Source organism: Cotesia glomerata, linkage group LG1 (assembly GCF_020080835.1).
Source record: "Cotesia glomerata isolate CgM1 linkage group LG1, MPM_Cglom_v2.3, whole genome shotgun sequence".
Taxonomy (NCBI): domain Eukaryota; kingdom Metazoa; phylum Arthropoda; class Insecta; order Hymenoptera; family Braconidae; genus Cotesia; species Cotesia glomerata.
This window is the reverse complement of record NC_058158.1, coordinates 10,897,833-10,925,784: the sequence shown is the minus strand read 5'-3', so window position 1 is coordinate 10,925,784 and position 27,952 is coordinate 10,897,833. Positions and strand designations below refer to the sequence as shown.

At 27.9% G+C, this 27,952-nt stretch overlaps 1 protein-coding gene and 1 long non-coding RNA gene across 4 annotated transcripts; one reads left to right on the top strand and one right to left on the bottom strand.

The window, feature by feature from the left end:
• The first annotated feature begins 58 nt into the window (after positions 1–58).
• On the top strand, positions 59–18,683 carry LOC123273883. The gene is made up of 3 exons (XR_006511388.1): positions 59–231; positions 1,101–1,163; positions 18,448–18,683. It is a non-coding gene; the product is annotated as an uncharacterized LOC123273883 (long non-coding RNA).
• Positions 10,884–26,648, bottom strand: LOC123273865 (radial spoke head protein 3 homolog A). Of its 3 annotated transcripts, none has more exons than XM_044741348.1 (9): positions 26,302–26,648; positions 24,479–25,720; positions 18,605–18,688; positions 18,000–18,081; positions 17,634–17,807; positions 17,102–17,230; positions 13,111–13,314; positions 12,794–13,049; positions 10,884–11,642 (listed from the first exon to the last, which is right to left on the bottom strand). In XM_044741348.1, exons 2-9 carry the CDS (start codon positions 25,381–25,383, stop codon positions 11,431–11,433), a joined length of 2,046 nt encoding a protein of 681 aa, XP_044597283.1. In that variant the 5' UTR covers positions 25,384–25,720; positions 26,302–26,648; the 3' UTR covers positions 10,884–11,430. The 3 variants fall into 3 exon arrangements, with proteins under 3 accessions (XP_044597283.1, XP_044597276.1, XP_044597291.1); XM_044741341.1 differs by having other exon boundaries at positions 24,479–25,695; XM_044741356.1 differs by lacking the exon at positions 18,605–18,688 and having other exon boundaries at positions 10,885–11,642; positions 24,479–25,695; positions 26,302–26,644.
• Positions 26,649–27,952: the final 1,304 nt, after the last annotated feature.

The window sequence follows — 27,952 nt, the reverse complement described above, 5'->3', positions numbered from 1 at the left end:
AAAATATAGAAGTTTTGGCAAATAATTTATTTATTTATTTTTAGTAAATGATGGAGCCGGTGCGGTTAAGAAGGTGACGCTAAAAGCAAGGACCGCAGATCGGCAAGTGTCTGATGGGGCGGTAAAAGCTTGATGTGAAAAAATACTGTTTGGCTCAGCTGCAGGCCACTGCTTCTTCATCAAGAGCGGGGGATCTCTGCGTGTACATCTGATCACATGTGTACAGGAAAGGTGCATCTGAATCAACTACTGATTACCAAATTAAGTACTCCATTCTTCTCATTTTTCATCTCGACGATCTTTCGATGCATAAGCCTATCATGATTCTTATCAATTTATCGGTTCTTTTTTATAAATTAATCTCATCAAATGTGTGCGACCACTGTCAAACATAATCTTACTTGAAATTTATTTTAGCTTTGCATTGAATGGGATACTATTAAAAAATTTTTTTTATTTTAATTTCTTCTTTAAAACATTTATTTATTTTTCAAAAAAAATTTTTTAATTTCTTGTTTAAAACACTAATTTTATTAATTTATTTTTCAAAAATTTATTAAAAATTTCTTCTTTGAAACATTAATTTTTTTTTCAAAAATTTGTTTTTAAATTTCTTCTTTAAAACATTAATTTATTCATTAAAAATTTCTTCTCTGAAACATTAATTTATTTATTAAAAATTTCTTCTTTAAAATATTAATTTATTTTTCAAAAAATTTTTTTTAAATTTCTTCTTTAATACATTAATTTATTTATTAAAAATTTCTTCTTTAAAACACTAATTTATTTTTTAAAAATTTATTAAAAATTTCTTCTTTATAAATTTTTGAATTAATAAATAATAAATTTAATTAAAAAACAAAAAAATAAATTAAAAAAAAAATAAAAAGGAGATTAATAAAGTATCTTTAGATTGTCGAGATGGTCCTCAGCTAGTAGAGCTAGTAGTAAAAGGTCGTGATTCATTCCGGATGGTGTCAGACCATACCAGGGAATAACACGAGTGCTCACAAGCCGCACCAACCCTCAGTTCGGTCTTGCATCAACCAGGCATTATTATTATTTCACTATTACAATCTATATCTTTTTTATTTCCTTAGAAATAAAGAGCAAGTGTTCATCATCCAGTCGTTAAAGCATCAGGGACAAATATCACCATCAAGGTAAGTCCTCAGCTTCCTGAGTTTCTTTAAAATAAAAAAAAATTTTACTACAAAAAATAATTTAATCTGATATTGATGACATGTTTTAACACGTGGTTAATAAAAATAAAAAAAAAACGGTGGTTTAAAGGGATATAATAAGTGAAGGGGGTCATCATATAATGATCACCCTCGACTATAAAATAGTGGTGGAACTATTTGTGGTACCTATTACTCTGCTCGTACTCGTATCTTTTTGTGGTATGAATTTCTCCCTCTGGTCTGCCGTCTACTCAAAAATCAGGATGTATTCAGTATGAGAGAATACGCTAATACAAACCATCACCATCGGGATCGGACATTAAGCTGATATGAGCTGGAGCTCCATTTGGGGAGCAAGTGTTTCACCGTGACCAATCCTGGCTGCACGCATGTGCGCGCTTCTCAATGCGATATTAATATCACGATTATCATCTACGTATTATCGTCAAGCGACCCTCATTTTTGACGGTGGTTGCTGTTACTTGCATACATCATACACTATTTTTTCTTTTCTTCCTTTATTACAGTAATTTTTTTTCACTTTCAATATTTATTTCTTCATCCGTCTTTTTTTCTTTTTAATTAAAAATTTATTTCATCATTTTTTTTTCTTCTTGATTGAAAATTTATTTAATATTTATTTCTTCATCCTGTTTTTTTTTTCTTAATTAAAAATTTATTCAATATTTATTTCTTCATATTTTTTTTTCTTCTTAATTAAGAATTTATTTTTCTAAATTTCTAAATTTATTATTTAATTATTAATTTAAAATATTGATATTTAAAAAAAAAAAATTTACAGATGAATTTAAAAATTAAATAATTTTTTGACACTCAAAAATTGTCACTAAATTAATATTAATACTAGTATAATTTTGTAAAAATTTATTCAATATTTATTTCTTTATTCTTTTTTTTTTCTTAATTAAAAATTTATTTAATATTTATTTATTCATCTTTTTTTTTCTTTTTAATTAAATATTTACTTTTCTAAATTTCAAAATTAATTATTTAAATTATTGATATTTAAAAAAAAAATTTTTACAAGTAAATTCAAAAATTAAATAATTTTTTGACACTCAAAAATTGTCACTAAATTAATATTAATACTAGTATAATTTTGTAAAAGCAAGACGAATTTTATTGTATTGAATACCCTTATATTGAAGCTGTATACAATCACCCGGCTTTACACATGGTATTGTTTGGTATTGTATAAGAGAATGCCTAGATATATACAAGACTAAGTTATAATCTTGCGGGGTTTTGGTTTTAGCTTTTCGGGGTAGCTACCAAGCTATAAAAATGATTCGTCGCGGTTTTGCAAGTGTCAAAAGTTTTCATCTAATGGCTGTACCTAACATACATTCACCTCATACATTATTAATTTATATACACTCACACACCTTCAAAAATATATATTTCTATCAATGTGAATGTCATCCGTTCGTTGTTATTATTATCATTAGTATTTTTATTCTCATCTATTTCTGAGTCACGAAATCAATAAGTCAATACTTCAATACGAGGCATTTATTAGAGATATTAACAAAATAAATCAAAATATGTAAAAAAAAAATCAATAACTTAAATTGAAAATAAAATTTTTCTTATTGAATATTTAAATTTAAGAAGAAATAAAGAATGAAAATTGAAAATCGTGACTAATTCATAAAAAATAGAATACAAGAAAATCCACTTGACTTTATAAAGGTCATAATAGAATATATATTACACAAAAGATTTAAGTAACTTGTATGGTCACGTGGCTCAACACATTGTCAATTGTCGATATTTAGTGTGAATAAGATAGCTTGTAATATGACACGCGCCTATAAACATCCACATCTGACCACCAAAATATTTTATATTCTATTATTATTTCACTTTATAAAGTGTTTAATATTGCGAGGGTGGCTTTGATAGTATTTAACCATTAGATAGTGTTTACATTATTTCATCATCACATATGTTGCGAGTCTTATTACAAGTTTATTTCTTCTTAATTGAAAATTTCTTCTTTAAATAAATTTATTGATATTTTAGACTTTAAAAGAATTTTTGTCTTAAATATTTTGCTTTTTTTATTAAGTGACTAAAAATTACAAATTTAATATTAAAAAAATTAAATTCCAGTTAAAAAAAAAAATAAATAAAAAAAAGAATAAAAATTTCTTCTTTATAAATAAAATAAATAAAGATTTTATTTTATTGAGTAAATAAACAAAAGGAAGATATTTTGAAGTATTTGATATTGAGAGTACAATCACACGTGAAGCAGGTGACGTGGGTCATATGACAAAATAATATCTAGCCCCCAGCAGCAGTACCAATTGTGGACCAACCCCACCAAGCAACTACTCTGCTGGGCTTTCAACCGGAGCTTGTCTCCGTGCCCCTGTTAAAACACGTCTCACTTGGCACACAAGTATTGGACGCATGCATCATCGGGATGTTCAACCCCTGGCTAATTTAATCCAATACAATATGTCCCTCTCGGTTAGAGCCGAGTCTCTTGCTCTACTTTGTTCAATATATATAAATATATAAACTATGAGCTCCTCTTGTGAGTTCGTTCGGCTGTAAGGGGCGCATTAAAAAAGGGTGGGTGGCTTTTTTAAACTGTGCCAACTTAAATTCTCCGTGAAACCTCATCCTATTATGATTGATTTAATCTTGATTACATTAGACAGGTTTGTCTTTGTGGTTTTTATTATTTTTTGTTATTAAGCTATTACATTCATTGTTACTATTATTCTTTTTTATTATTATAAATAACACAGTTGAAATTTTATTAAAAAAAAATTATTTCAAAGAAGAAATAAAAAAAAAAATAATTACTTTTTTTTTACTTCTTTGAAAATCTATTTTTTTTAAATAAAATTTTGCTATATTAAATAACTACTTTTGTTAAATTGCACTGTACTTTTTTAACTATTGACATTTTTAAAGATATAAGCTCTTCCTGATGTTACACTCATCAAGAGCTTTCATTTGAGTACCCACATGCATTTTTGATATATTTTTCATATATACATATATATAATATATATAAATATATGAAATATATGAAAAATTGATGTGGGTACTTAAATGAAAGGTCTTGATGAGTGTAACATCGGGATGAGCTTATATTTTTAAAAATGTCCATAGTTCACAAGATACAAGGTCATTTCTTCATTATGTTAAATTGCACTGTACGTTCTTAAATATTGACGTTTTTAAAGATATAAGGTCATCTCGATGTTACACTCATCAAGAGCTTTCATTTGAGTACCCACATGCATTTTCATATATTTTCATATATACATATATGTAATATATATAAATATATGAAAAATTGATGTGGGTACTCAAATGAAAGGTCTTGATGAGTGTAACATCGGGATGAGCTTATATCTTTGAAAATTTCAATAGTTCACAAGATACACAGTCATTTCTTAATTATGTATCTAGAGATACATTTTCGAATGCAGCTTAAATACTTATCATCATGAATTGACTATTTCATCTGGCCAAAAAATTTTTATTTCTTCTTTGAAAATTCTTTTTTTTTTAAATAAAATTTCAATTCTATTATTATTACTATGAAAAAATAAAATTATTTAAAATTTAGTCATACTCATCAAAAACTATTCCCGGTAATAACCTGCGTCGAAAGGAGGTAAAACATGCAGCTGTCCTTTCTTCACAGGTCTTAGGGCTAAAGTAATGTTTACTTAAGTGTTTAACAATTACGTACTACACGGGTACTGCTAGCGATTTTTGGTGCCCTTAGGCATATTTTAAGCCAGTATTTTAATAAACTGAGCGCGAAGGTCATTAATTTTATTCATACTTTACACACTTTTTATCAGCGGCGCTGATCTTCTTCTCATTAAGCTTCTTGCGTTGAAAATTTTTTGTAAATTTGAGCATTCATAATAAAATTTTAATACCCGGTTTGACAAGTCCAAAATCATTAGACTTCATGAATCATCCTGCGGACTAAAGTATGCGTAAAATACTCATTCTTTGTATTTCCGTACACAAATGACACTATATATGACAAGTATATGCCTCAGGTTCGGCTTACAGAGTTGTAAATAAGTTTAAACAATGAAATAAGTGTAAAAGATATTACTATCCATTTTTTTCCTAGAATTTCTTTCTTAGAGAAGAACAATTGCCAATTTTCTTTTGTTCTTTCCAACCTCTTCTTGCTCACTAATATTTACTCTTTAAAATAAAATTAGTGAAATTTCACTAAATCAGAGTGGAACTTTACTAATTTTTGCAGTTGAATTCGAGCAACTTAGAATTAGTGAAAATTCACTAAATGATTCAGTGAAAAAAGAAAACACTAATTGATCAGCGAAAATAAAATTCACTAATCAACAAATGAAAATATATTTCACTAATTTATAAATGAAATCAAAAGTCACTAATTCATTTGTAAAAGTAATGTTCACTAATTTAATAGTGATATTACTGGTCACTAATTCATTAGTTGTTTCAAACTATTGACAGAAATAGTGAAAATCATTATTTACATTAATAGAATTTACTATTTTATTCATTATTACGGTTTAGCAGAATTCACCAATTTACCAGTCAAAAGTTATATTCGAATAAAAATATTTTTTTTGTTTAAAAAAAATAAATTAATTTCATCAAATTTTATTAACTTGTCTCATCACCTATTACATAATTACAAGTTGCAGCATTATTTTCAGTTACTACGGAATTACATATGTCATTGTTAAGATTATTGTGGAAACTATTTTCACTTTCATTTGATTTTAATGAATTACATATAGTTGTGTGAATAGCTGATATAACATTTTTAGGTTCTACTCCCATTTTAAAAATATAAAAATCGATTAAATTACAAAAATTAATCAATTCTTTAGGATACTCCAAATTGAAGACATAATAACATTTATAGAGTAAATCAAATGCAAATATTGGTTCCATTTTTCTATCCACTTCGATGAACCATTCATCGCCTTGTATAAATGAACTAGTTCCAAATTGCCCCGATTCCATTATTATTGTGGGAGTACTTTTCCACTCTCGGAAATTTTGCGTCAACCACCGTACTCTTTGGGCCATAAAATCCCTTCCCCGGCATTCAAGGGGCTCATGACGTCACGGGACCCCAAGACCAACGCTAAGTGTTAGCAAAGGCTAACACCCTCAAGAGTCAAGGGGCATGAGGCAGATTTTCCTCAGCCACTGAGATATACACACTTACGGTCTAGGACACATCCTATTTTCCTTTATTTCACGCATCGTACTATTGTAATCGCGAAGTACTATATTGACTATTATTTATACACGAACTTTATCTATTGTATTGTTTTCTGATAACTATATTCTACGGGATTAATTATTTATTGTGAGATTTAATTAACTTCATCCGAATATTGTAAAGAGTATAGTTATAACTTGAATAAATTATAAAACGAAAGAAATAGATTACTACATATATATACGGTTGAATGCTATCTTTAGTGCTCGCACTTACTTGTTCGGAAAAATTTTTTTAATTTGTCCCTTCCTAGAAATATTAGAAATAATTATTAGGTTAAATAATATACGATTATAAACTTGAAAAAAATTTTTATGCATCTTACCGGTATAATTCTAATTAGAGATTGATGGGGAAACTTGCTCAAGAATACTTTCAAAATTCTATTATCATTGATAATAGGGCCAGGAAGTTGGCGTTTTTTATTTATTTAAATTTCAGGTTAAACATATGAATACTCATTTAAACAACTGCGAAAGTCCTGGCCCTAATTATCAATATTGTTTATAGTCGTAAAACTGTTGAAGTAACGAAAGGATCGTAGGTCATACGACTACAATATTCTGATACTATACTGTTTATGTCTCTGTTTATACAAAAGCATACTCAAACTAAAAAGGAAAACTTATTCGGCATGAGACTGTTTAACAGAATATTGTATCCAAAAGTGTTTATTTAAGTGTCGAATTTCTTGAACCGAAGAAAGCCAAACATCATGCCGGCTACATAATCTTGTGATTTAGGATATAGCAACCTTGAAGTAAATGGTGCTATATCTAGTAGTAGTAGTTTATTTCATATAATGTATGGCCTGAATGGCCTTTTACATCCCTTTCCGCTTACAAGTATTAATTTTGGTAATGAATTAGAAAAATAAAATAGTATAGTATAACAATATGTGTATATACATAGAGAACGATTTTTATATAATTTATGTTACTTAAGGACTAATTTTTAATATTCATCCTGGTAGTTGTGTAGCTGCTACGAGGACTTCTTGCTCCTTGGTTGTTGTTGTTTTCTTTTTTTTTTTAGGTTTCGGGCCTGCGCCTATCGATTACCTAAGATAAATATTTGGTGCCTATTACTACTCTCCATTTTATTGTAATAAAAAGGAGCCTAAATGACTGCTTGGTTTAGTATCACCACTTTTTCTCCTCACTACACAGTAAAAAATATTGTGTATTTGCGTCAAAAACGGTCTGTGTTGAAAAATTGTGTGTTAATTTGACACTTTTTTTGTGTTACCTGAATTTTAACATTAAAATAGTGTTGTTTTCACGATATCAACACTTTTTGTGTGTTACTAGATAAAATGACACAAAATTAGTGCTAAGCGGGAAATATTAACAGTAAGTTTGTGTTGTTAGCGCGTTCTTTCTTCAGTTTACGCACCAAACGCATTGTATTACCGGACAGCTATTTAACCACGCGTGCGTATAAATTAAAGTGTTAAATATTGTAAAAAATAGTTTATTTAAATATATTTGATAAAAACATCAGGTTGTTTTCAATAAAAAAAAGTAAATTTGATATTCATTAAAGTAAGTAAAAGTTTACTGTATTTATAATCATATAAAATGCTCAACTAACCTCACTTTCCTATAATAAATTTACTAAATAAAATATTATTTAACGATAAAATTTATAATAGTTATTAAAAATGACAGACTTTGAACAATTTCTTTGTTAATTTAACAAATTTATAAAAAAATATCAAAAATTTATTGATTTTATGTTTTTCTTTTGCATTTTTATTTTATATTTTCTGACACTAGTTTTATTTTTTATAAAGATGACTGATAGTTCACAAGGAAATATTATGTTTATGTTTTGGTTACGCTACTGAACAAACATGTCAGACATTTGTCATCAATGTTTTAGATTTACCATACATTAAAAGCTGGGAATTGCACAAATTGGATGCCGAAAATTCTGTGATGATTTCTAATTATTGTTATTAATTTATAAAAAATAAATTAAGCATTAAGTAAGTTTAAGATGAGTAAATCATATTTTTAAGTTGAAGACTATTGGTACTTGACTCAAATTTAAATAAATGAAATAAACTAATTTTCTTAATAACCATGAAAAATTTATTTATTTTTAAATAATTCCTTAACCTTTATATTCAAACTCAAATAATAAGTAAGTTAACACTTACTTTGTGTAAAATCAACACAATTTTAGTGTTAGATACAGTTGACACAAAATTACTGTTAATTTTGACACAATATTTGTGTTAAAAATTCAACACTATTTTTTGTGTTGAAAATTAACACTAAAATTATGTTGACGGATTCTAACACTAGGATTGTGTTGATTTTACACAAAATTTTTTACTATGTAGCTTCTGTTTTTTCCCCTGCTTGTGAGGCTTCTCGCGTCTTCCGGACTAGCTTCTCGAACTCCCTTGCATATCTACATATCTCGGTCTTTAGCTCACCCTGTAGAGTATTAATTGTGAGTCTAACAATCAAATTAAGGTAGTTAGGTCCAAAGAGCAAAAATTCAAGAAATCTCCCAAACTCCGTATTCGCTATGAGTGTGACTGCAGCGCCAGTCAAAATATGAACTACGGGAGGCTGTCAGAGTATGTTTTTATACGTATGTCAATAGCAAGAAACATAAAAATAAATAAATTTTATAAATAATTGTAAAAAGTTATAAAAATATGTGACAATTTTATACACCGATAGAAGGATTTGTTTGTTAATGAATATTTTTAACTGTTAGCAAATATTTATTTAAAATCAAAAGCAAAAATAGCATTTTCTTTTGACACTTTTATAATCCTATAGCTGGAATACATGATAATAATTCAATTCACTAAATAAATTAACCTTTTTAATATTTATAAATACAAAAGATAATTATGAGCTATGATAGAATTCGGTATTTTACAATAAACGTTATTATAATGTAATATAATTAATACAAATAATTTATAAAAATGATTTTTGTTTATAAGAAATCTTCATATCATATGATATTACAAGCAAAACAAATTCACTCAACAAAATATTTATTAACTGTTAATAAATATTCGTTAACTATTAATAAATAGTTATTAACTATTAATAAATGTACTTTCCTACCAAATAAATATTTATTGAATGTTAAAAAATATTTATTAAAGTTTAATAAATTAAATAATTGTCTTCAAATAAATTAAATTATTAATAGTTAATAAATCCTTTTATCAGTGTAATAATTGCAGTTTTGTTTTTTAGTTAAACGAATCAACAACAAGTACGTATAATGATAAAAAATAAAAAAGATTGCAGTAAATATTTCTGCTGGTATTTTTTAAGACACAACAACTCTGGTGTCTCATTTTTTTTTAATTTATTAAAATTAAAACAAAATAAATACTTCCACGTGTACTTACTTACAATTTTAGGAATAATAGCCCCCCGTAACTCCGAAAGTAACCACTGCGAACGCTTCAGTCGATTTCATTTCCCCTACCATGGCTTCACTCAGAGCGAAGTAGTTAAATACATAATACACACGCTGTTAAAATTTAGAGACGATTTACCACGTCTGACCGAAGATAATTGCAATTGAAAATGACATTTTTACACAGGCGGTATGGGAAAAGAGAGAGAAAATCGTGAGTTTTATTATTTTTGTATTGAAGAAATTTTAAGAATTTCACGAAAAACTAACATTACTCAGATTAATACATGTATAATTACCCTACAAAATTCTGGAATTCCCTACCACATAGTTTTTAAGAAATCATTGATAAACTAGTAAAGTAAACAAATAAAGTCATGCGTGGAAGTAAATGAGCAATAGCCCGTAAGAGAGGCAACACTAGCGCGTGACGAAGACAGCAGTAGCATAAACTATAGGTTGGGAAAGAACTACCTTAAAGTCAATTAATTAAAAAATAAATGTTAGTCTAAATATTACCAGTATTTTTTTAAATTAAATTAATAATTATAATTAAATTAATAAATAAATTTAGCAATTATTTACAATTTAAATACAAATTTAGAAATTCATTAAAGAAGATTATAAATTATCTTTTTTAAGACAAAACAAAAATAAATTTTAATAATTTAAAATTTAATTATTCTTCTATAAATCTTTCAATAGAAGAATAGTCTTAAACCTGTTAAAGAAAATTATAAAAACATACCATACATGAAATATTTCAGCTCCAAAATTTGTCAAGTACCCATTAATATATTGTCCTTTTTATCTGATTTCTTTCGACCTGTCATTAACGAAAAATTATCAGTAAAAGTAATGTGTCATATTCTATCAATAAATTATCTAATTCTAGTACTTACACGTCATAAATAAGTCTAAAAAAAAAAAAACACAAGACTCTTTACAGTAAAAGTAAATAATTTTATTCTACTATTAATAAAATGACAGTAATTATATATCTTTAAGATAAAAAATAATATTTTCCTTGACAAGATAAACCAAAACATCAATTTATTTATATTTATTTATCCGGGATATAATAAATAAGGCACAGAATGAAATCAGGGAATTATTTTAAGTGTTAAGTGTAATTCTTATGAAGAAAAATCAATAATTGATTTTTAATGTGGGCTTGTGACAAGGCCGGGGATGTTTGTTCATAGGATGTAGCCCATCACATTGGAGGTTCCTCGGTGGTGTCGAGCTTGATCACGAGAGTCATGCACCCGCGGGGTGGAGACAGCCGAGCTGATGGATTTGTCTCGCAGCTGTGTACACCGCTACTAATGTACTATGTAAAAGAAGGTGGTATGGACATGTACCATGGTATATAGAGCAAAGACCGGCCGGGCAGCCAAAGCTGCTGGTCTCTCCCCCGTTTGTTCGAAAAATAACAAAAAAGACTAACCATCTCTCCATGGATTGCATTTTACATTAAACGATCAGCTAGACGAGGATTAAGTACAAACGATGACTCAATTTATCATCAAATTTTTATTTCATCCTCTGCTATTGGTCCTCTGCATCCTCAGTTAACATTGATTCGTGAGTGGCCAAATTTTCACCCTTTGAATCATTACTTATTTCTTCTTCATTTATTTCTTCAGCTTCATTTTCGCTGTTTTTTGGAGTTACTGGTGATCTTATACTTTCTTCTTCGTAGTCTTCGGCTTGTTTTCGGTAAACTTCGGCTCGATTCTCGAGAATTTCTTTGATAATGTCTGAAAAAATAAAAAATAATTTTTTTAATTAAATATTTCATCATTTTTAGGATTTTTTCGTTTAAATACTGACAAAAAACAATTTATTAAAAAAAATTATACAAGAAGAAATTTTTAAAAATTATAAATGCAATTTTTTAGAAAAAAAAGCATGTAAATTATAATTATTTTTATGAAAACTTAAATTAGCAGATTTTTGAAAATTTTTATGATATTTTTAACAAATAATTTATTAAAAAGAGAAATTAGAAGAAAATTCTCCCTGAAGAAATAAAAAAAAAAAACTTTAAATGCAATTTTTTAAAAATATTATTGTGGTACAAATTTATTTATAAAATAAAATTACAAAGTAATTAAATATCTGCTAATTTCAGTGTAAAGATAAAAAATTTTTTGAAATTAGAAAACTTTAAATAGTAATTATTCTGTAAAAGTTTCAAGGGTTATTTCAAAGATTAAAGCCTAAGCATAATCTAGCTTTTTGTCACTTTTAAAGCTTAAAATTCAAACTAAGTAGTTAAAAATAAGTTTAATTTTTTTTTCTTCTAAAATTATTTTAAATTATACATAAACTCTCATATTTTATAAATTACAAATTCTATCAATTATTATATCTAAAATACAATTTATGTCCGGCAGTTGATTTTAAATCAAAAAAAAGAAATATTTGTCACCAGAAAACCCAAGTTTTAAATGTTAGGTGTGAAAACAAGGGTATAAGTATAATATTTATGACTACCCGAGTACGAATAAACAACAAGAAAAATAATATTGTTCGTGGCAATGGTCTGAGTAAGGTCTTAGTACGGTCCGGATCTCTAATATAATAGTTGAAACTACAATTGCATTTACTGCTCTGAGAGAAGCAAGGTGTCAACTCCGAGTACTTTTTCGGACCTTTTGGACGCTGGAGATTCAGGTTTATGGGATTGAGATTGGCGCCCTATTGTTTTTCTGTCTGGCGATGGATATCTGTATATCTTATAAGATTTATGATATGTAGAATCTTTAACACCTTTTCAGTTGGGTGAACAAAAAAATATTGCAAGGTTGACAAGCCTTGCAGAATAAGTAAAGTTGCTGATGGTAAAGCCAGAAAATCCCTAAATTTAGTCAAACAACTGATGAGCTTAGTAGACCCTCAAAATTACCTTCGAGTAATTCTTTGCTGTCGACCATTGTGTCCATTTCTTTCTTTACCTCGCTGACGAGCCAGGGAATGAAACCTTCTCCCTTCCCCATTTCTTCTTTTATTTCCTCTAATAAATATCCGGACATTTTTAATCTGTCTAATACACTTGGCAATAGCTCGGCTACGTATCCGGTCAATAAAACAGCAGCTGCTACACGTTCTTTTGTTTCTTCTTGGATCTTTAAAGCTTCATCGTGTTGCTTCAGTCTTTGTTCCTTTGAAGTAACTCAAAAAAATTAGAAAAATTTCAAGCATAAATTAAAAAAAAATAAATACCTTTTCTTCTCTGAGCCTCCGCTCCTGTTCTTCAAGCCTTAGCTTCTCGACTTTCTCCGTCGCTCTTAATTCATGGAATCTTCTTTGCTGCTCTTTCAGAGCAGCGAGTTCCTCTTCTTCCAGGACTTCTATCAGGGCCTGCTCTATCGTCTTTCCTACCAGGACTTCGAGGATAGGTTGAACTTCAACGTCGAAGTCAAAGAGCTGCATTGAAGAAATATATTAATATTGTCTATATTATTAAGAGAATCAGCAAAATTTTGTGGCCAGTGTATTTATAATGCTCTATCTCTAGATAAATATTATTAAGAGATGACCTTGTATCTTGTGAACTAAACCTTTATCCATTTATATTATATATATTAGAGTGGTCCAAGAAAATTATTTTTATTTTTTTTTCCAAGTGCTACTGTCTTAAAAACTTTTCTAAGGTATAAAAAAAATTCTCTCCAAAGCGTAGCTTGATATCTCAATTCTTCATGAAGCTCAATGAATTTTTATTTTCCCATTTAAATAACACGTAAAAAAAATTTATTTACGTTTTCATTCGGTAAAACTACGAAAAAAATTTTTTTTTGTATTTTTCGTCAATTATTCTTGTAGGAAATTTAATTCTCTACAAAAAAGTACTGAGGTAGTTTTTTCGTAATCCTAACAAGTAAAAAGTTATTAAGCTTTAAATACTCGCAATAAAAGAAAATTTAATCAGATATGATTTTAGAATCCACGTTGTATCACATTTTCTGTTTCAAAGTATTTGATTATGTAATTTATATTTTTTTCTTAAAAACATGGTATCGGTAATTCAGTCTGGACCAGTGATAACAAATGACAATTGAATATATCGGTTTGTTTATTTGAACCACATGTAAAATGCACTGAAGGAGATTACCAGACTTTGTAAATATACTCTAACCACTGGTTAAAAAAATTAAACTAGATAATTTACTTTTAGCTCTCTCTTGCGGCCTACATGAAGATATATAGTAAATTAAATTTTTTGTTGATAATTAGTTTTATACCCTAACCTGGCTGCATTTTAATAATTATGTCTTATAAGTAATATAAACTAAAATAAGAAATAACCAAAAAATTAAATGAGTCTCATAGATTATGTTGGTTGTATGTTTATTAGCAATTTCTTTATAGTCAAGTTTATTTACTTAAATATGTGATGACTCCTGAGATAAGGCAGTTTTATGCGCGAATTCTACCTATTTATTTATCATTTTGTTATTTTTTTTCAATGATTAAATTTAAAAATAAAAGAATCAGTTCACAAATTCGTGAAAAAAAAAATCTTCATTTCTTTTTTTATTAATGTAAAACTCAAATTGTTATGGAAATATTTTTTTAGTACGTCACTTCATTAAAAATTAATAATCTATAGATACACGAATACAATAAAATAGTTGCTATATATAGCAATTTATATTTTCTTATGTAAGATAAACAGATAAGTTTTGATAGAAAAAAAGTGATTTAGAGTTGGAATGTGTGAAACTAAAATGTTTTTTGTTCAAATTTTTTCTCTTTCTGTTATAATTTAATTTAATTAAAGATTATTTTAGATTAAAAATACAAAACAACACCTACTTTAAAAAAATTCAATAGTTTATAATTAAAAAACAAAAATGTAATTTGCATGCAATGTAAAATGAAATTTCCCTAAGAATATTCATTATAATTTTATGTAATTTTTATTTATTTATGAATTGAAACTTAAAAAAAAAAATAAAATAAACAAATAATCCTACAAAAATAATTTAATGATTTTTAATTTTTTATGTATTAATAAAAAATTTATAAAACGCTTTAAATGTTTTTAGATCATAACACATTTTAAGTGATTTAATGAAAACACTTTAAGTGCATTAAAATTAAACGCTTAAAACGTTTCCATTGAATAAAACACCATAAAATGTTTAAAAAGTGACTACAAGCTTTAAAAGTAAAACACTTGAGTTTGCAGTGATACGTTCTCCTGCAAAGTTTCATGATTTTTCATTCGGTCAAAAAGCGTCCCAGCATCGTGTTCAAAATTTTAATATTCACCTGTCCTACATGTTCTTAAATAAAAAAATTAAATTCAGTATACATCCGGAAGGACTAGCTTGCTCTTGATTCAGATTCCGTAATGAAGTTCAAGTTCAATTTTAAAAAATTATTGCTCATAGGAAAAAATATCCAAATTGTAATGAGAAAAATTATTCATAATTCACAGTTAATACTTCACCAAAAGACATGTGTTAATTATATTAGAAACAGTATACTTTGATAAATTTTGAAATGAATATATGCAGTTACCAAAAAAGTTTTCGAAAAGATGCTTTGAAACTATCTTCGTTCAAATTTTCTTTTGTGCGAGTATTTAAAGCTCAATAACTTTTTACTCGTTAAGATTACGAAGAAACTACCTCAGTACTTTTTTTTAGAAAATTAAATTTTCTACAAGAATAATTGACGAAAAATGCATAAAAAATTTTTTTTCGTAATTTTACCGGATGAAAACGTAAATAAAATTTTTTTACGTGTTATTTACATGAGAAAATAAAAATTCATTGAGCTTCATGAAGAATTGAGATATCAAGCTGCGCTTTGGAGGGAATTTCTTTTATACCTTAGAAAAGCTTTTAAGATGATAGGCAAAAAACTTTTTTTTTTTGGACCACTAATATATATGTATATATGATAAATATATAAAAAATGCATGTGGCTACTCAAATAAAAGCTCTTGACAAGCGTAACATTGGGATGAGCTTATATCTTTGAAAATGTTAATAGTTAAAAAAGTACAGTGCAATTTAACATAATTAAGAAATGACCTTGTATCTTGTGAACTATTGACATTTTTAAAGATATAAGCTCATCCCGATGTTATACTCATCGAGACCTTTCATTTGAGTACCCGCATCAATTTTTCATATATTTTATATGTTTGTATATATTATATATATGTATATATGAAAAATATATCAAAAATGCATGTGGGTACTCAAATGAAAGCTCTTGATGAGTGTAACATCGGGATGAGCTTATATCCTTAAAAACGTCAATATTTAAGAAAGTACAGTGCAATTTAACAAAATTCATAATTTAATAAAGCAAAATTTTAATCATTTATAGTTCACAAGTCACGACAGTCGCATAGTGACTGCAAGGGTATTATTATTATTATTTATTTATTTATTTAATTGGCCATAAAGTCGAAACTCCTTGCGGCCATCCAAAATTGATACAAAAAAAAAAAAAATCTTAATATAATATATAAAGTAGTGTGTTAAGTAGTATATACATAATGTAGTGTGTTAAACACTCAGTCACTCAATCACTCAATCATCACTAAATTCTAATTATATGATTTAATATTATGATCTATCAGATTGTAAAAAATATTCATAACAAGCAGTTCGAAACTCCATAAACGTTGGTAACGTCGTACAATCAGCTGGTAATTGATTCCAGATTTTAATCGCATATATCAAGAATGATTTTTCATAGTTCGCTGAATGATAAACCGGTAACTCAAGATAGTCTTGACGAATATCTTCTCGGCGTAGGCGAGGCTCAAGAATTTATAAGTCTCGCCTAATTAGAGGCTCTTGATTAAGACACAATGCTTTATAAATAAGACACGATAAGAAAAATTTACGCCTAGAACTAAGTATCAGCCAACGAAGCTCAGTATAATATTGAGTTACATGTTCATACTTTGATATTTTAAAAATGTATCCTACACAAGCATTTAATTTTTTCTGAAGTCTAATCTGTTGTTGACCTTACTTGGTAGGAATTTTTCGGTAACCGAAAAAATAATAATTCAGACAGCCCAGACCGGGACTCGAACCCGGATTGTTTGTCTACGCACCAAAGGCTCTACCAGTTAAGCTATCCGAGACATTGTCCGTAACTACTATTCAGTCACCTAATAAGGTTGCTTGTAAATATGATATCCTTCATCCTTTATAAAATTTGTAAAGGTGATACTTACATCGCCAGGTCCTATTTGGGTTTCAGCATCCACCCCGACTTTACCGGTACAATGCAGAGGTGTTGATGGCCTGTCCAAGAAATAATCTGTTTGTGTAGCAGCTTCTGACTCTTGAGGTTTTTCAAGCAACTTTAATTACAAGTTCATTTTGTCAGACGTGAATAATCCAATTATATTAATAGTTTTCAATACATTTAGAATTTTTTAAATTATATTTACAAGGATTTTATAATTAATATTTTTTTTTTTATGAAATTTACTGTTATTAGTGTTTTATGTAATTAATCTAGTTTCATGCAATAGCAATTTATATTTTAATTATTTATTCTACTTTAATAAGGGGTAAAAATAGGTTGATCATAAGATATGCATGTAAATTGTTCAGTAATTTGACTCAATTAGTATTAAGCTATTTATATCTTAATAAAAATCAATAATGATTATGCAAATTAATGAAGATTTGTTTTCTTTTTGAAGAAATTATTATTGAAGATTTTTCAAATTACTTAAATAAATTAAAAATAATATTTACTTCTTCAAGGTATAAATCCGTTTGAACAGGTTCATGTTTTCTTCCAGGAACTGGAGGAGGTGAAGAAATCCTCATCATCATGGACCTGGTGGCTTGAATTTGAGCTCTTTTTTTATAAATTTGTTTTCTTCTTGCCTCAGCTTGCCTAGCTGCTTCAGATTGTTCACAGTCGGCCTAAAAATAGTAATTTTTTATCAAAATTAAAAAGGTCATTAAACTTCTACTAAAAAAAATTTAATTTACACCAACGAAAAAATTATTTAAGCAAAGAAATAATTTTAAAGAGATTTATTATCTTCATTTTGGCAAAAAAAAAAATTTTACTTAATTTAAAAATAATTTTCTTGGTTTTTATTATCAACTCACAATATTAGAAGCTGAAGCGTATGTGCTACCACGAACAACACGTCTATCGAACATAATATTCGCAAAGGGAAGTGATTGATCGCTGCAATGCAGAAATTACATTTATAAAAACAAAGATTTAAGAGATTAGAATATTGAAATTAAAATTAATAGCAGATATATATAAAAATAATAATAATTAATATTGTATCTAGGAACTATAAAATTTTCATTGTGAATTCGAGGCCGTACTTGTGTCTAGTATTATATATTACTCAATATCATGTATTCCTGTATAATTTATACGAAACGCAACGAATAAGTATTATAATCCCTCGGTACAGTAGAACAGGCATCGACAAACTTTCCGGTCTCACGCGACTTCTGCAAGGGAATTTCAAATTAATATTTCATTCAAATTTAATTAATAAATCATGATATTTTGATTGATAATTTTGGTTATTTGCAGGATTGAAAAGACTGGCGACACCCCTTCCTCTCGAGTAAGCAAATAAATTCGAGGATACTTTTTTTTCTACTAAAAAAGGATTTATTGGCAGGAAAAATTATTAACTACAGGATAAATTAATTGAAATCACACTCGATTTATAATTAGACTATTTTACCCATCGTTATTTAAAATCACGTGCATTGTGTTTTTTAGAGGTTCCAGCTTTTTGGGTAACGCTTGTGATGTCCATGGAAGATCGCTGTAAGAATAATTTTCACTTTTTCATTTTTTTTAATTTTCTTATTATTTTTTTTATTACAAAGCTTCTTTGTCTCTGTAAGAATTATTTTAAATTTTTTATTATTAATCAATTTATTTTTTAAATGATTTTAATAATAAAAAAATTTTCAACAAACTTCCAAATAAATAAAAAAATTTTTTTTTATTTTGTGAAGATTTAAAATTTCTGAAAAAATAATTTTTAATTTTTTTATTAATTAATTTCTTTATTAATTAATTTGTTTATTAAAATGTCCTTAATAAAAAAATTTTTTTTTATTTTGTGAAGATTTAAAATTTCTGAAAAAATAATTTTTAATTTTTTTATTAATTAATTTCTTTATTAATTAGTTTATTAATAAATAAATAATTTAATTAATTAATTAATTAGTTAAATAATTAATTTACTTATTTATTATTCTTAATTAATATTCGTATTAATTGATTTATTTATTGAAATTTCTTAATAATAAAAAAATGTCCACAAATTTTTATAACAGATTTTTTCATAAAAAAAAAAAAAAAAATAATAACAATGTTTTAAATTCTAAAATTCAAAACAAAAAAAAGATTTATTTCCAAATGTTATAATCCCCTGTTAAATTCGTCAAGATCCTCTTTTATCCTGTTACTAATATTAAAATCTATTTACCCAGGCAAAGTACCTGAAAATAAGTACCGTAAATTTTCCATAAATCATAAAAAATGTCTTTAATAATAAAAAAATTTTTTTTTATTTCTTTGAAGTTTTAAAATTTCTGAAAAAATAATTTTTAATTTTTTTATTAATTAGTTTATTAATAAATAAATAATTTAATTAATTAATTAATTAATTAGTTAAATAATTAATTTACTTATTTATTATTATTAATTAATATTCTTATTAATTTATTTATTTATTAAACTTCCTTAATAATAAAAAAATGTCCACAAATTTTTATAACAGATTTTTTCATAAAAAAAAAAACAAAAAATGATAATGTTTTAAATTCTAAAATTCAAAACTTAAAAAAAAAGATTTATTTCCAAATGTTATAATCCCCTATTAAATCCGTCAAGATCCTCTTTTATCCTGTTACTAATATTAAAATTTATTTACCTAGGCAAAGTACCTGAAAATAAGTTCCGTAAATTTGCCATAAATCATAAAAAAAAAAACAGTCAACGCTCTCTGTATTTGACTCGCCCGTACAGGACCATTCTCTGTACTTGACTCGTCCTTGTCCATAAGATTTGTGTAAAATCGTCAAATACAGAGGAAGAATGTGGTCAAATACAGAGAGCGGTCAAATACAGAGAGGTCCAATACAGAGAGCGTCGACTGTTATCATAAAAATACAATTATTGAATATGAAAAAAAAGCCATTCGGCAGCCATTCCATGGAAGTAGATTTCATAATGAATAAAAAAAAAAACTACTCGGCTTATATAAAAAAAAAAAAAAAAAAAAAAAAAAACGAGTGCAACAGCAAATTTCATAATTGGCATAGCAGAATAGGACATAATTTTGAGACTACACATATGATATAGTACTCAAATTGAAGCTTATTTAAAGAGCTTTCAAATGCAATTTACAGAGATTTAATAAGTTATCCCATTCAAAAGTTATTCGAGTTAGAAAGTAAAGAAAAATGAATTTTTAAGATTTTGAAAATTTTGAAATCCCGACATTTCTAAATTACTTGACCGATTAAGCTCACCTTCGAACTTGACTTCGGTATTTATCTGTACCCTGGCGGATTCGTGGTCACGGTAAAATGATCGTGAAACGACGGTGAATGTACCATAAATTCAGTGTCGACAAATGATCGTCGAATGACCGTCACTTGACTATCGAACGGCCGTCATTTGACAGTGAACGACGAGTATCATTGTGAAAGTTTTTCACTGTTACTTTATGATTTTTATTCTGTATAGTTATCAGACTTCACTATTCGAAAAACCAAATTTTTACTTGACTTCTCCGATTTTTTACCTGAGTAAAAATCGTAGATCATCGATCGATCGTCTGTCATTTGACAGTCATTCGAAAACATATAAATTGTCAAAAAACCGTAACTCGGTGGTAGATGCACAGTAGTCTGTGAGTGAAACGAGCGTATAATGTCGGTAAGTCAGGAATTTTTTACAAGTCAACAATGAAAAAGTGCTGATTATATTTTTTTTTTTATTTCATTAAAAATACTCAAAGTGTATAAAAAGATAGGTAAATGAGAAATTTTTAGTAACTAATCGGGATGAAAAATTAAAAAAAAATATTAAATTATTGTAATTTTGTTTGTTTCAAAGTAAAATTATAAAAAATTAATCAGATTACAGGCAATCAACAGAGATCCATCATTTCAATACTTTTCGAAAGAGTTTATGGCTTACAAGTGTTGAATTTTTTTTATAGTCTTAAATGAGAAACTATAATACCTTTTGATTATGAAAAATATAATAATCAATATTGTTTTTTTTTTAACTTCCCGCTAAGAAAATCGAAGATTTTCAAAAATCGGGAAGTTATTGTTTTCACCCCGTTTTGCAAAAATCGAGTTTTCATCAGATCTCGACGTTTGAAGGTCACAGGAAGCTTCCCTGACTATCCCCGCGAGGTTGTCACGGTGTGTGTGTGTGTGTGTGTGTGTGTGTGTGTGTGTGTGTAAGTATGTGAACCGCTTATAACTTTTGAACGGCTCGACCGATTTCATCGCGGTTGGTGCCATTCGAAAGGGCTTGACTAAACTTAGATTTTGAAAACTATTTGGACCGATTCAGATCAATAGATTTTGAGAAATCTTAAAAAAACTGAAAAAAAAAATTTTTTTCAAATGTGGTTTTTTTGGAATAACTTTCAAACGGCTTAAAGGTTCAATTCCAAAAACTAATCAGCTCTTAACCTTAAAAAACCACGTCGATCGCTACCAGTCCGGTCAAAATCGGTTGATTCGTTCGAGAGATATCGTGAACGAAAGAAAACCGAAAAAAGTGTTTTTTCGGAATAACTCCGAAATTTCTAGCGCGATCAATTCAAAATTCGAGATTCTTTGTGAGGCTTGAAAAACTGCGTCGAATGCTTCTAACCGCGTAAAAATCGGTTTATTCATTCAAAAGTTATTGCGGTTTAAAAATTCAAAAAATAGTGTCTTATCAAATCTCTATCAGACTTTTGAACTTGAAGAGATTTCAAGCATAGGAAAGCAATCTCTTTGAGCTCGGAGAGCTCAAAATAACCCATAAATTGTATTTTTGAGCTCGAAGAGCTCAAAAACGTCATTGGTGCAATTTTAAGCGCCTAAGTATGGAATTAGCGGGAAGTTGCAGGGATGGCCTTCAGGGTCAACCGTTTTCCTAATTTTTTTTTTTAGAGACGAAAACTTTAATTTCAAAATTACGGAAAAATTGTTTGTTATCAAGAAAAATTATTATGAGATATTTTTTTTTAACAATTCAATTTTTAGCAATTTCTTTTCTAGATCTTTTTTTATACAGTTAATAATTTCACTATAATTTCGAAATTAAGAATTTCGTAATCATCAAAAATTTGAATCATTTATTACGATTATTATTTTGAAGTCATGGAAAAAATGTAACTTTATTTAAGCTATTTTTATCTGTGCAATGAAAAAAAAAAAATGACTTGGTTTTGACACCTTATGATGTGACTGAATCAAATGATTCGTGCAGTGTCTTAGATAGCCTAGCTGGTAGAGTCTTGGGCGTGCGACCAAATGAATCGGGTTCGAGTCTTGGTCTAGACTGTCCGCAATATTTTTTTTTATTTTATTGTCCGTGATAGTAGCGTAAAATCACCGTATTTGGACAGTATATTGAGCGTACAGTGTCGGTCATAACGTCGTAGATTCACTTGCGTATGTACCGTAAATATTCAATAAATTTATAGTAGATATCGTTCACAACGGTATCCGATGCTGACTGACAGATCGCTCGGTAAGAACGAACTTTATACGGTGAAACGACCGTGAAACAACCGTCCCTGCCCTGATAGCCAAGTTGGCCGCAACTTTCTGTCAATCTACTGCCGCAACTTGTCACCAACTTGGCGGCAACTCTTGGAAAGTAACTCGGTTGTTCACCAAGTTGACACCAAGTTGTCGGCAAAAATTGCTTTCGAAACTCTTTCGCACCAAGTTGACGACAAGTTTCTCAAGAAATTTGGCAACATATTGCGGCAGTAGATTGGTCTTGTTTTTCTCAGAAACTTGTAGCCAACTTGACACCAAGTTACAAATTCGGAAGTTGACCGCAAGTTGTCGCTAAATTGGTGGCAACTATCTGACACCAACTTGGTTGGTCTGAAACTGTGGCTATCAGGGGTCATTCGACCGTGCTTTCACCGTGTCGCCGAAACCGCCAGGGTAGAGTAAGTATGTTGAGTTTGGTGGAGATCCGTAGCTAATTGTAGACACTATCGTCCTGACAAGTCGCGTTATATCCCATATATATAAATATATATATATTTATTAGGGTGAACCAAAAAAACTAACCTATTGAATTTATGGGTTAAAATGAACCTATGTATCGAAAAAAAAATTTCCCGGCAAGGCAGGATTTTTAGCTCAATTTTGAAAGGTGTCGGTGAGCATTCAAAGTTTCCCATTTAAATAACACGTAAAAAAATCTTTTTTCATTAAAAATAATATAACTTTTGAACCGCTTGAGATAAAAATTGTTTGACAGCGGATTCTTGAAGGTCATTAAATTTCCTACAAAATTATGCCTGGTTCTATTTTTTGAAGTCAAAAATTTATATATTCACGGGTCATGTAAATTGAGCAAAAAATCAAAATAAGCAATTTTAGGCATTTATTGTTAAAAATTTTTATATTCAAGGAAATAAATTACTTTGAAACGAAATAAGTAGGGGGGGAGGGGCGTATACAAGTATTATTTGTGTAAAAGCGTGGTTTAAAGCTCCTTGTCCGATAAGCGCTCCAGCTCAAGACAGATTTCTTGAAAAAAGTTAATTAATTATAAAAATATTAATAAAAACATTTCGAATGCTACTGTACCAACATTTTTGCGACATTTATGGTATCTGACAGAAAAACTTGTTGCTATGTCATTTTTCGAGTTTAGTATTAGTTTAGAAGTTAAAAAAAATGGTAAACGCAATCAAAAAGGAAGAAAACAAAATTTATTTCCTTAAATATAAATATTTCTAACAATAAATGCCTAAAATTGCTTATTTTGATTTTTTGTTTAATTTTCATGACCAGTAAATATATGAATTTTTGACTTTAAAAAATAGAACCAGGCATAATTTTGTAGGAAATTTAATGCCCTTTAAGAATCCGCCGTCGAATAATTTTTATCTCAAGCGGTTCAAAAGTTATATTATTTTTAATGAAAAAAGATTTTTTTACGTGTTATTTAAATGGGAAACTTTGAATGCTCACCGACACCTTTCAAAATTGAGCTAAAAATCCTGCCTTGCAGGGAAATTTTTTTTTCGATATATAGGTTCATTTTAACCCATAAATTCGATAGGTTAGTTTTTTTATATATATATATAAATACATACATAAATAAACTTTTGAACCATATGCATTTTCTGAATCCGCTCGACGAGCTGAGTCGAAATATAGCAAAATTTTTCAAAAGTTCCGTCATGAGGACCAATGCAATAGTTAGATTTCTATGAAATCTACTAAAAAGTTAAAATTACCCCGGCTATTAATGACACAAATAATGAATTACAATTGCGGATTACGGAAGAAATTAGCAAAGTGTCTTGATGTCTTAATAGATCCTGAAGTAAACTTACGTGTCAGAAAGCTTGTTGTTAAGAGCTTTTCGAGAGCGTACTTCATTAGCCAAGGTCGAGGCAGTGACGCCCGAAGAATTTACAACATTTACGGGAAAGTCAACAGTAGCCTTAAGGGCCGCAGGACACCTAGCATTGTGACTGCTGTGACGTACTTCCGGGCGCTTACCACGGAAAACAAACGGCCGGAACCTGGAGCGTGGAAGACCCTCGTGTGTGTCATCCAGGTCGTGACCGATCCAGGAGCCATTTGGGGCCATTCCAAGAAGCGAGGCTACTTCTGGGGGCGGTAGTAAAAATTCTCCTGTCTTTACTGTTGTTATGAATGGTTTCTTTTGTGGAGATTGTTTATTATTATTAATTACATTAATATTATTATTATTATTATTACAGTTAACAGTTTTATTGCTACTTTTACTAGAAGAAACCAATTGCCGATCATTATCCTTAAATTTATCCGTCAGTACTTCGCTAAAATCTTCAGTCGTCAAATTCATCGGCAATTTATTCCCGATTAATCCCGAAGATAAATCGTTCGGCTTTTTGTCATCATTATTGACAAGCTGGTCATGACTTTTAGCGACCTGTTTCTTCTTCAGCGGATTAACTTGATTGTTTTGCAGGTTCGCGAGAACTAAGTGGTCGTTTGACTTGCTGATGCGCTTTCGTGATAAAAAATTATTCTTCTCATTTTTTATTTCTGCCAAGTAACTCTTTTTATTGTTGTACTTGCAGTCCTCGTTGTTGTAATTGTCATTATCATTGTCATCGCTGTTAAAATTGTTGATATGAAGAATCGGCAGCGTACTGTCGAGGTGGTCGCGGTGGATTATCGTGAAGGCAGGTGATTTGTAGTTGTTGTAGTCAAATGAAGAAGGTGGAAGACTTGATAGTCCAGCCGGCATTTTTAACTTTTTTTTTTTTACAATTATAATTATATACTATGTAGTTTTTTTATCGACCAGCGGTGATTAACTATTCGCCATAAAAAATATCTCTGATGATCTTATTCGCAGAATTTATTGTAAGAAATAATTTACAAGTGTGTTAAAAGTCACGCGGCACTTAAAACATTCACTTAAGCACGTAATTTATTTTTTTTTACTTGCAAAAAAAATTGTTTAAAAAAAATTTAATATTTTTTTTCAATAAGTTCACTTTTAAAAAAGAAATAATTAATTTTTTCGGACAATTTGGATTGACAGCTCTCGTGTTAGCTAAAATAAACGTGTAAAAAAATTGCTTGAGAATGACAAAAAAAAAATATCTATTACCGATAAAATTAATAAATTTATTAAATAAATTAATTAATTAATCAACAAATTAGTAAATTTGTTTTTCTAGATAGAAAATAAAAAAAAATCGATCGAGAATGACAAAAAATAAATCTATTGCCGATAAAATTAATAAATTTAGTAAATTAATCAATAAATTTAATTAATTAACAAATTAATAAATTTGTTTGTCTAAAAAAAAAAAAATAAAAAGAAAAAATCGATCGAGAATGACAAAAAATAAATCTATTGCCGATAAAATTAATAAATTTAGTAAATTAATCAATAAATTTAATTAATTAACAAATTAATAAATTTGTTTGTCTAAAAAAAAAAAAATAAAAAGAAAAAATCGATCGAGAATGACAAAAAATAAATCTATTGCCGATAAAATTAATAAATTTAGTAAATAAATTTAATTAATTAATAAATTTGTTTGTTTAAATAAAAAATAAAATAACTACTTTCATTTCTTCAGACAATGATATATACTTAGAACTAATAATAGCTTCTGAATAATTATAATAATAAAGTTTTACTAGCAATTACCGATCAAGGCTGTTCTATAAGTGCAAGTCTTTTAAAATTTAAAGAGAATTGCTGTTGCAATTGATCAGCTTTGATAGAATGACTGAATTATTTATCAAATCGAAGAAAACCGGAAGATATGGATTTTAATATTAAAAAAAATATATACACGTATGAAAATATAGATGAGGGAAATATATATATATCGAAACTACAGGTATGAGGTACGTGAATAAAAAAATGAAGACTGAATGAGAAAGCTCGTATTGGTTAAAGCTCGCGGCAACACTGACGGGGCTGAAATTTTGTGCTAGGAGCCGTTGCTGGACAGCGGTCACTATGTGTACCAGCTACCAGTCAATACAGACTACATACTGGGTATATGAAGACATGTACAGGTACACATATGTACTTACAGCATTTCTACGTGGACTGACCACTCAATACTACTGTACTTGTGTTTGCTCGGTACTCGCGCATGTCTTTGGCCGCTTGACCACTGTAACTGTAGTTGAGTTACTTATTTTATGTATGTGTTATGGATTGACGCAATGTATATGTATGAAATACATATATTAATCCGTGATTGCAAGCCCGGTGAACGAAGGAATCAAATAACCTAGCTTAAGCTACAAGCCCTTGGCAACTCTTCAAGGTGAAGGGTTCTTCTAATTTTTTTATAGGGAAATTATTTTACTGGGAATTTTTTAAAACTGACCTTATATTTTTTTTCATTAAATTAAATTAATAATAAAGTTAGCCGACGTTCAACAATTTTTGATTTTTTTTTTTTTTTATTAATTAAATTAAGATTAAAAAAATGTTTTTTAAAAATTGCAGGTGTAATTTTTTGAATTTTCTTTTCATAAAATAAATTATTAAATTTTTTAGATGGCTAAAGTAATTTTCATTTAAAATTATATCGATTAAGGATTTAATTTTTGAGTAAAAAAATACTTTGCAATTTTTATAGTCTTTAATTTTAAATGACAATTATTTTAAAAATAAAAAATTTCATTAAAGTTAGCAATCACGACAATTTTTTAATTTGTTTTTATTAATTAAATTAAGACTAAGAAAATATGGTTAAAAAATTGCACGTGTAATTTTTTTAATTTCCTAAATATGAAATTTTTTATTTTAATAATTTTTCAATAAAATAATTAATTAAAATTTTTAGATGGCTAAATTAATTTTCATATTAAATTATATAAATTAAGGTTTTTATTTTTTTGTAAAATAATACTTTGCAATTTTTTTTTGTCTTTAATTTTAAGTGACAATTATTTTAAAAATAAAGAATGACATTAAATTTAGCAGTCACTTGCAATTTTATTTATCAAAAAAATTATTTAAAAAAAATTGCATTTTTTATTTTTTTAAATTTCTACATTTCAATTTTTTTACTACAATTTATTTGTTATAATATCCTAAAAATTATAAAATATATAATAAATTAATTGTCATAAATAAAAACAATAAAAAATTATTTAAAGAAGAAATTTATAATAAGTAAAACAAAATTTTTTGAATTTTAAAAATAAAAAAAAAATTGATGTAGCATTAAATAATCAAGATTAAATCATCCATTTGTTTGCGATTTTTCTATCAACATACATAAATGTATTATTTATATACATGTGTATAAAGCAAGATCTAATATAATGCCTAT

What these genes read in the sequence shown, in the direction of transcription:
- LOC123273865 (XM_044741348.1), bottom strand. Translation starts at nt 25,383, where the DNA reads ATGCCGGCTGGACTATCAAGTCTTCCACCTTCTTCATTTGACTACAAC. An exon ending in ACGCTTCAGCTTCTAATATT is followed by an intron (nt 17,808 to 17,999) that starts GTGAGTTGATAA and finishes TACTATTTTTAG; the next exon opens with GCCGACTGTGAACAATCTGA. An exon ending in CAGCAAAGAATTACTCGAAG is followed by an intron (nt 11,643 to 12,793) that starts GTAATTTTGAGG and finishes TTATTTTTTCAG; the next exon opens with ACATTATCAAAGAAATTCTC.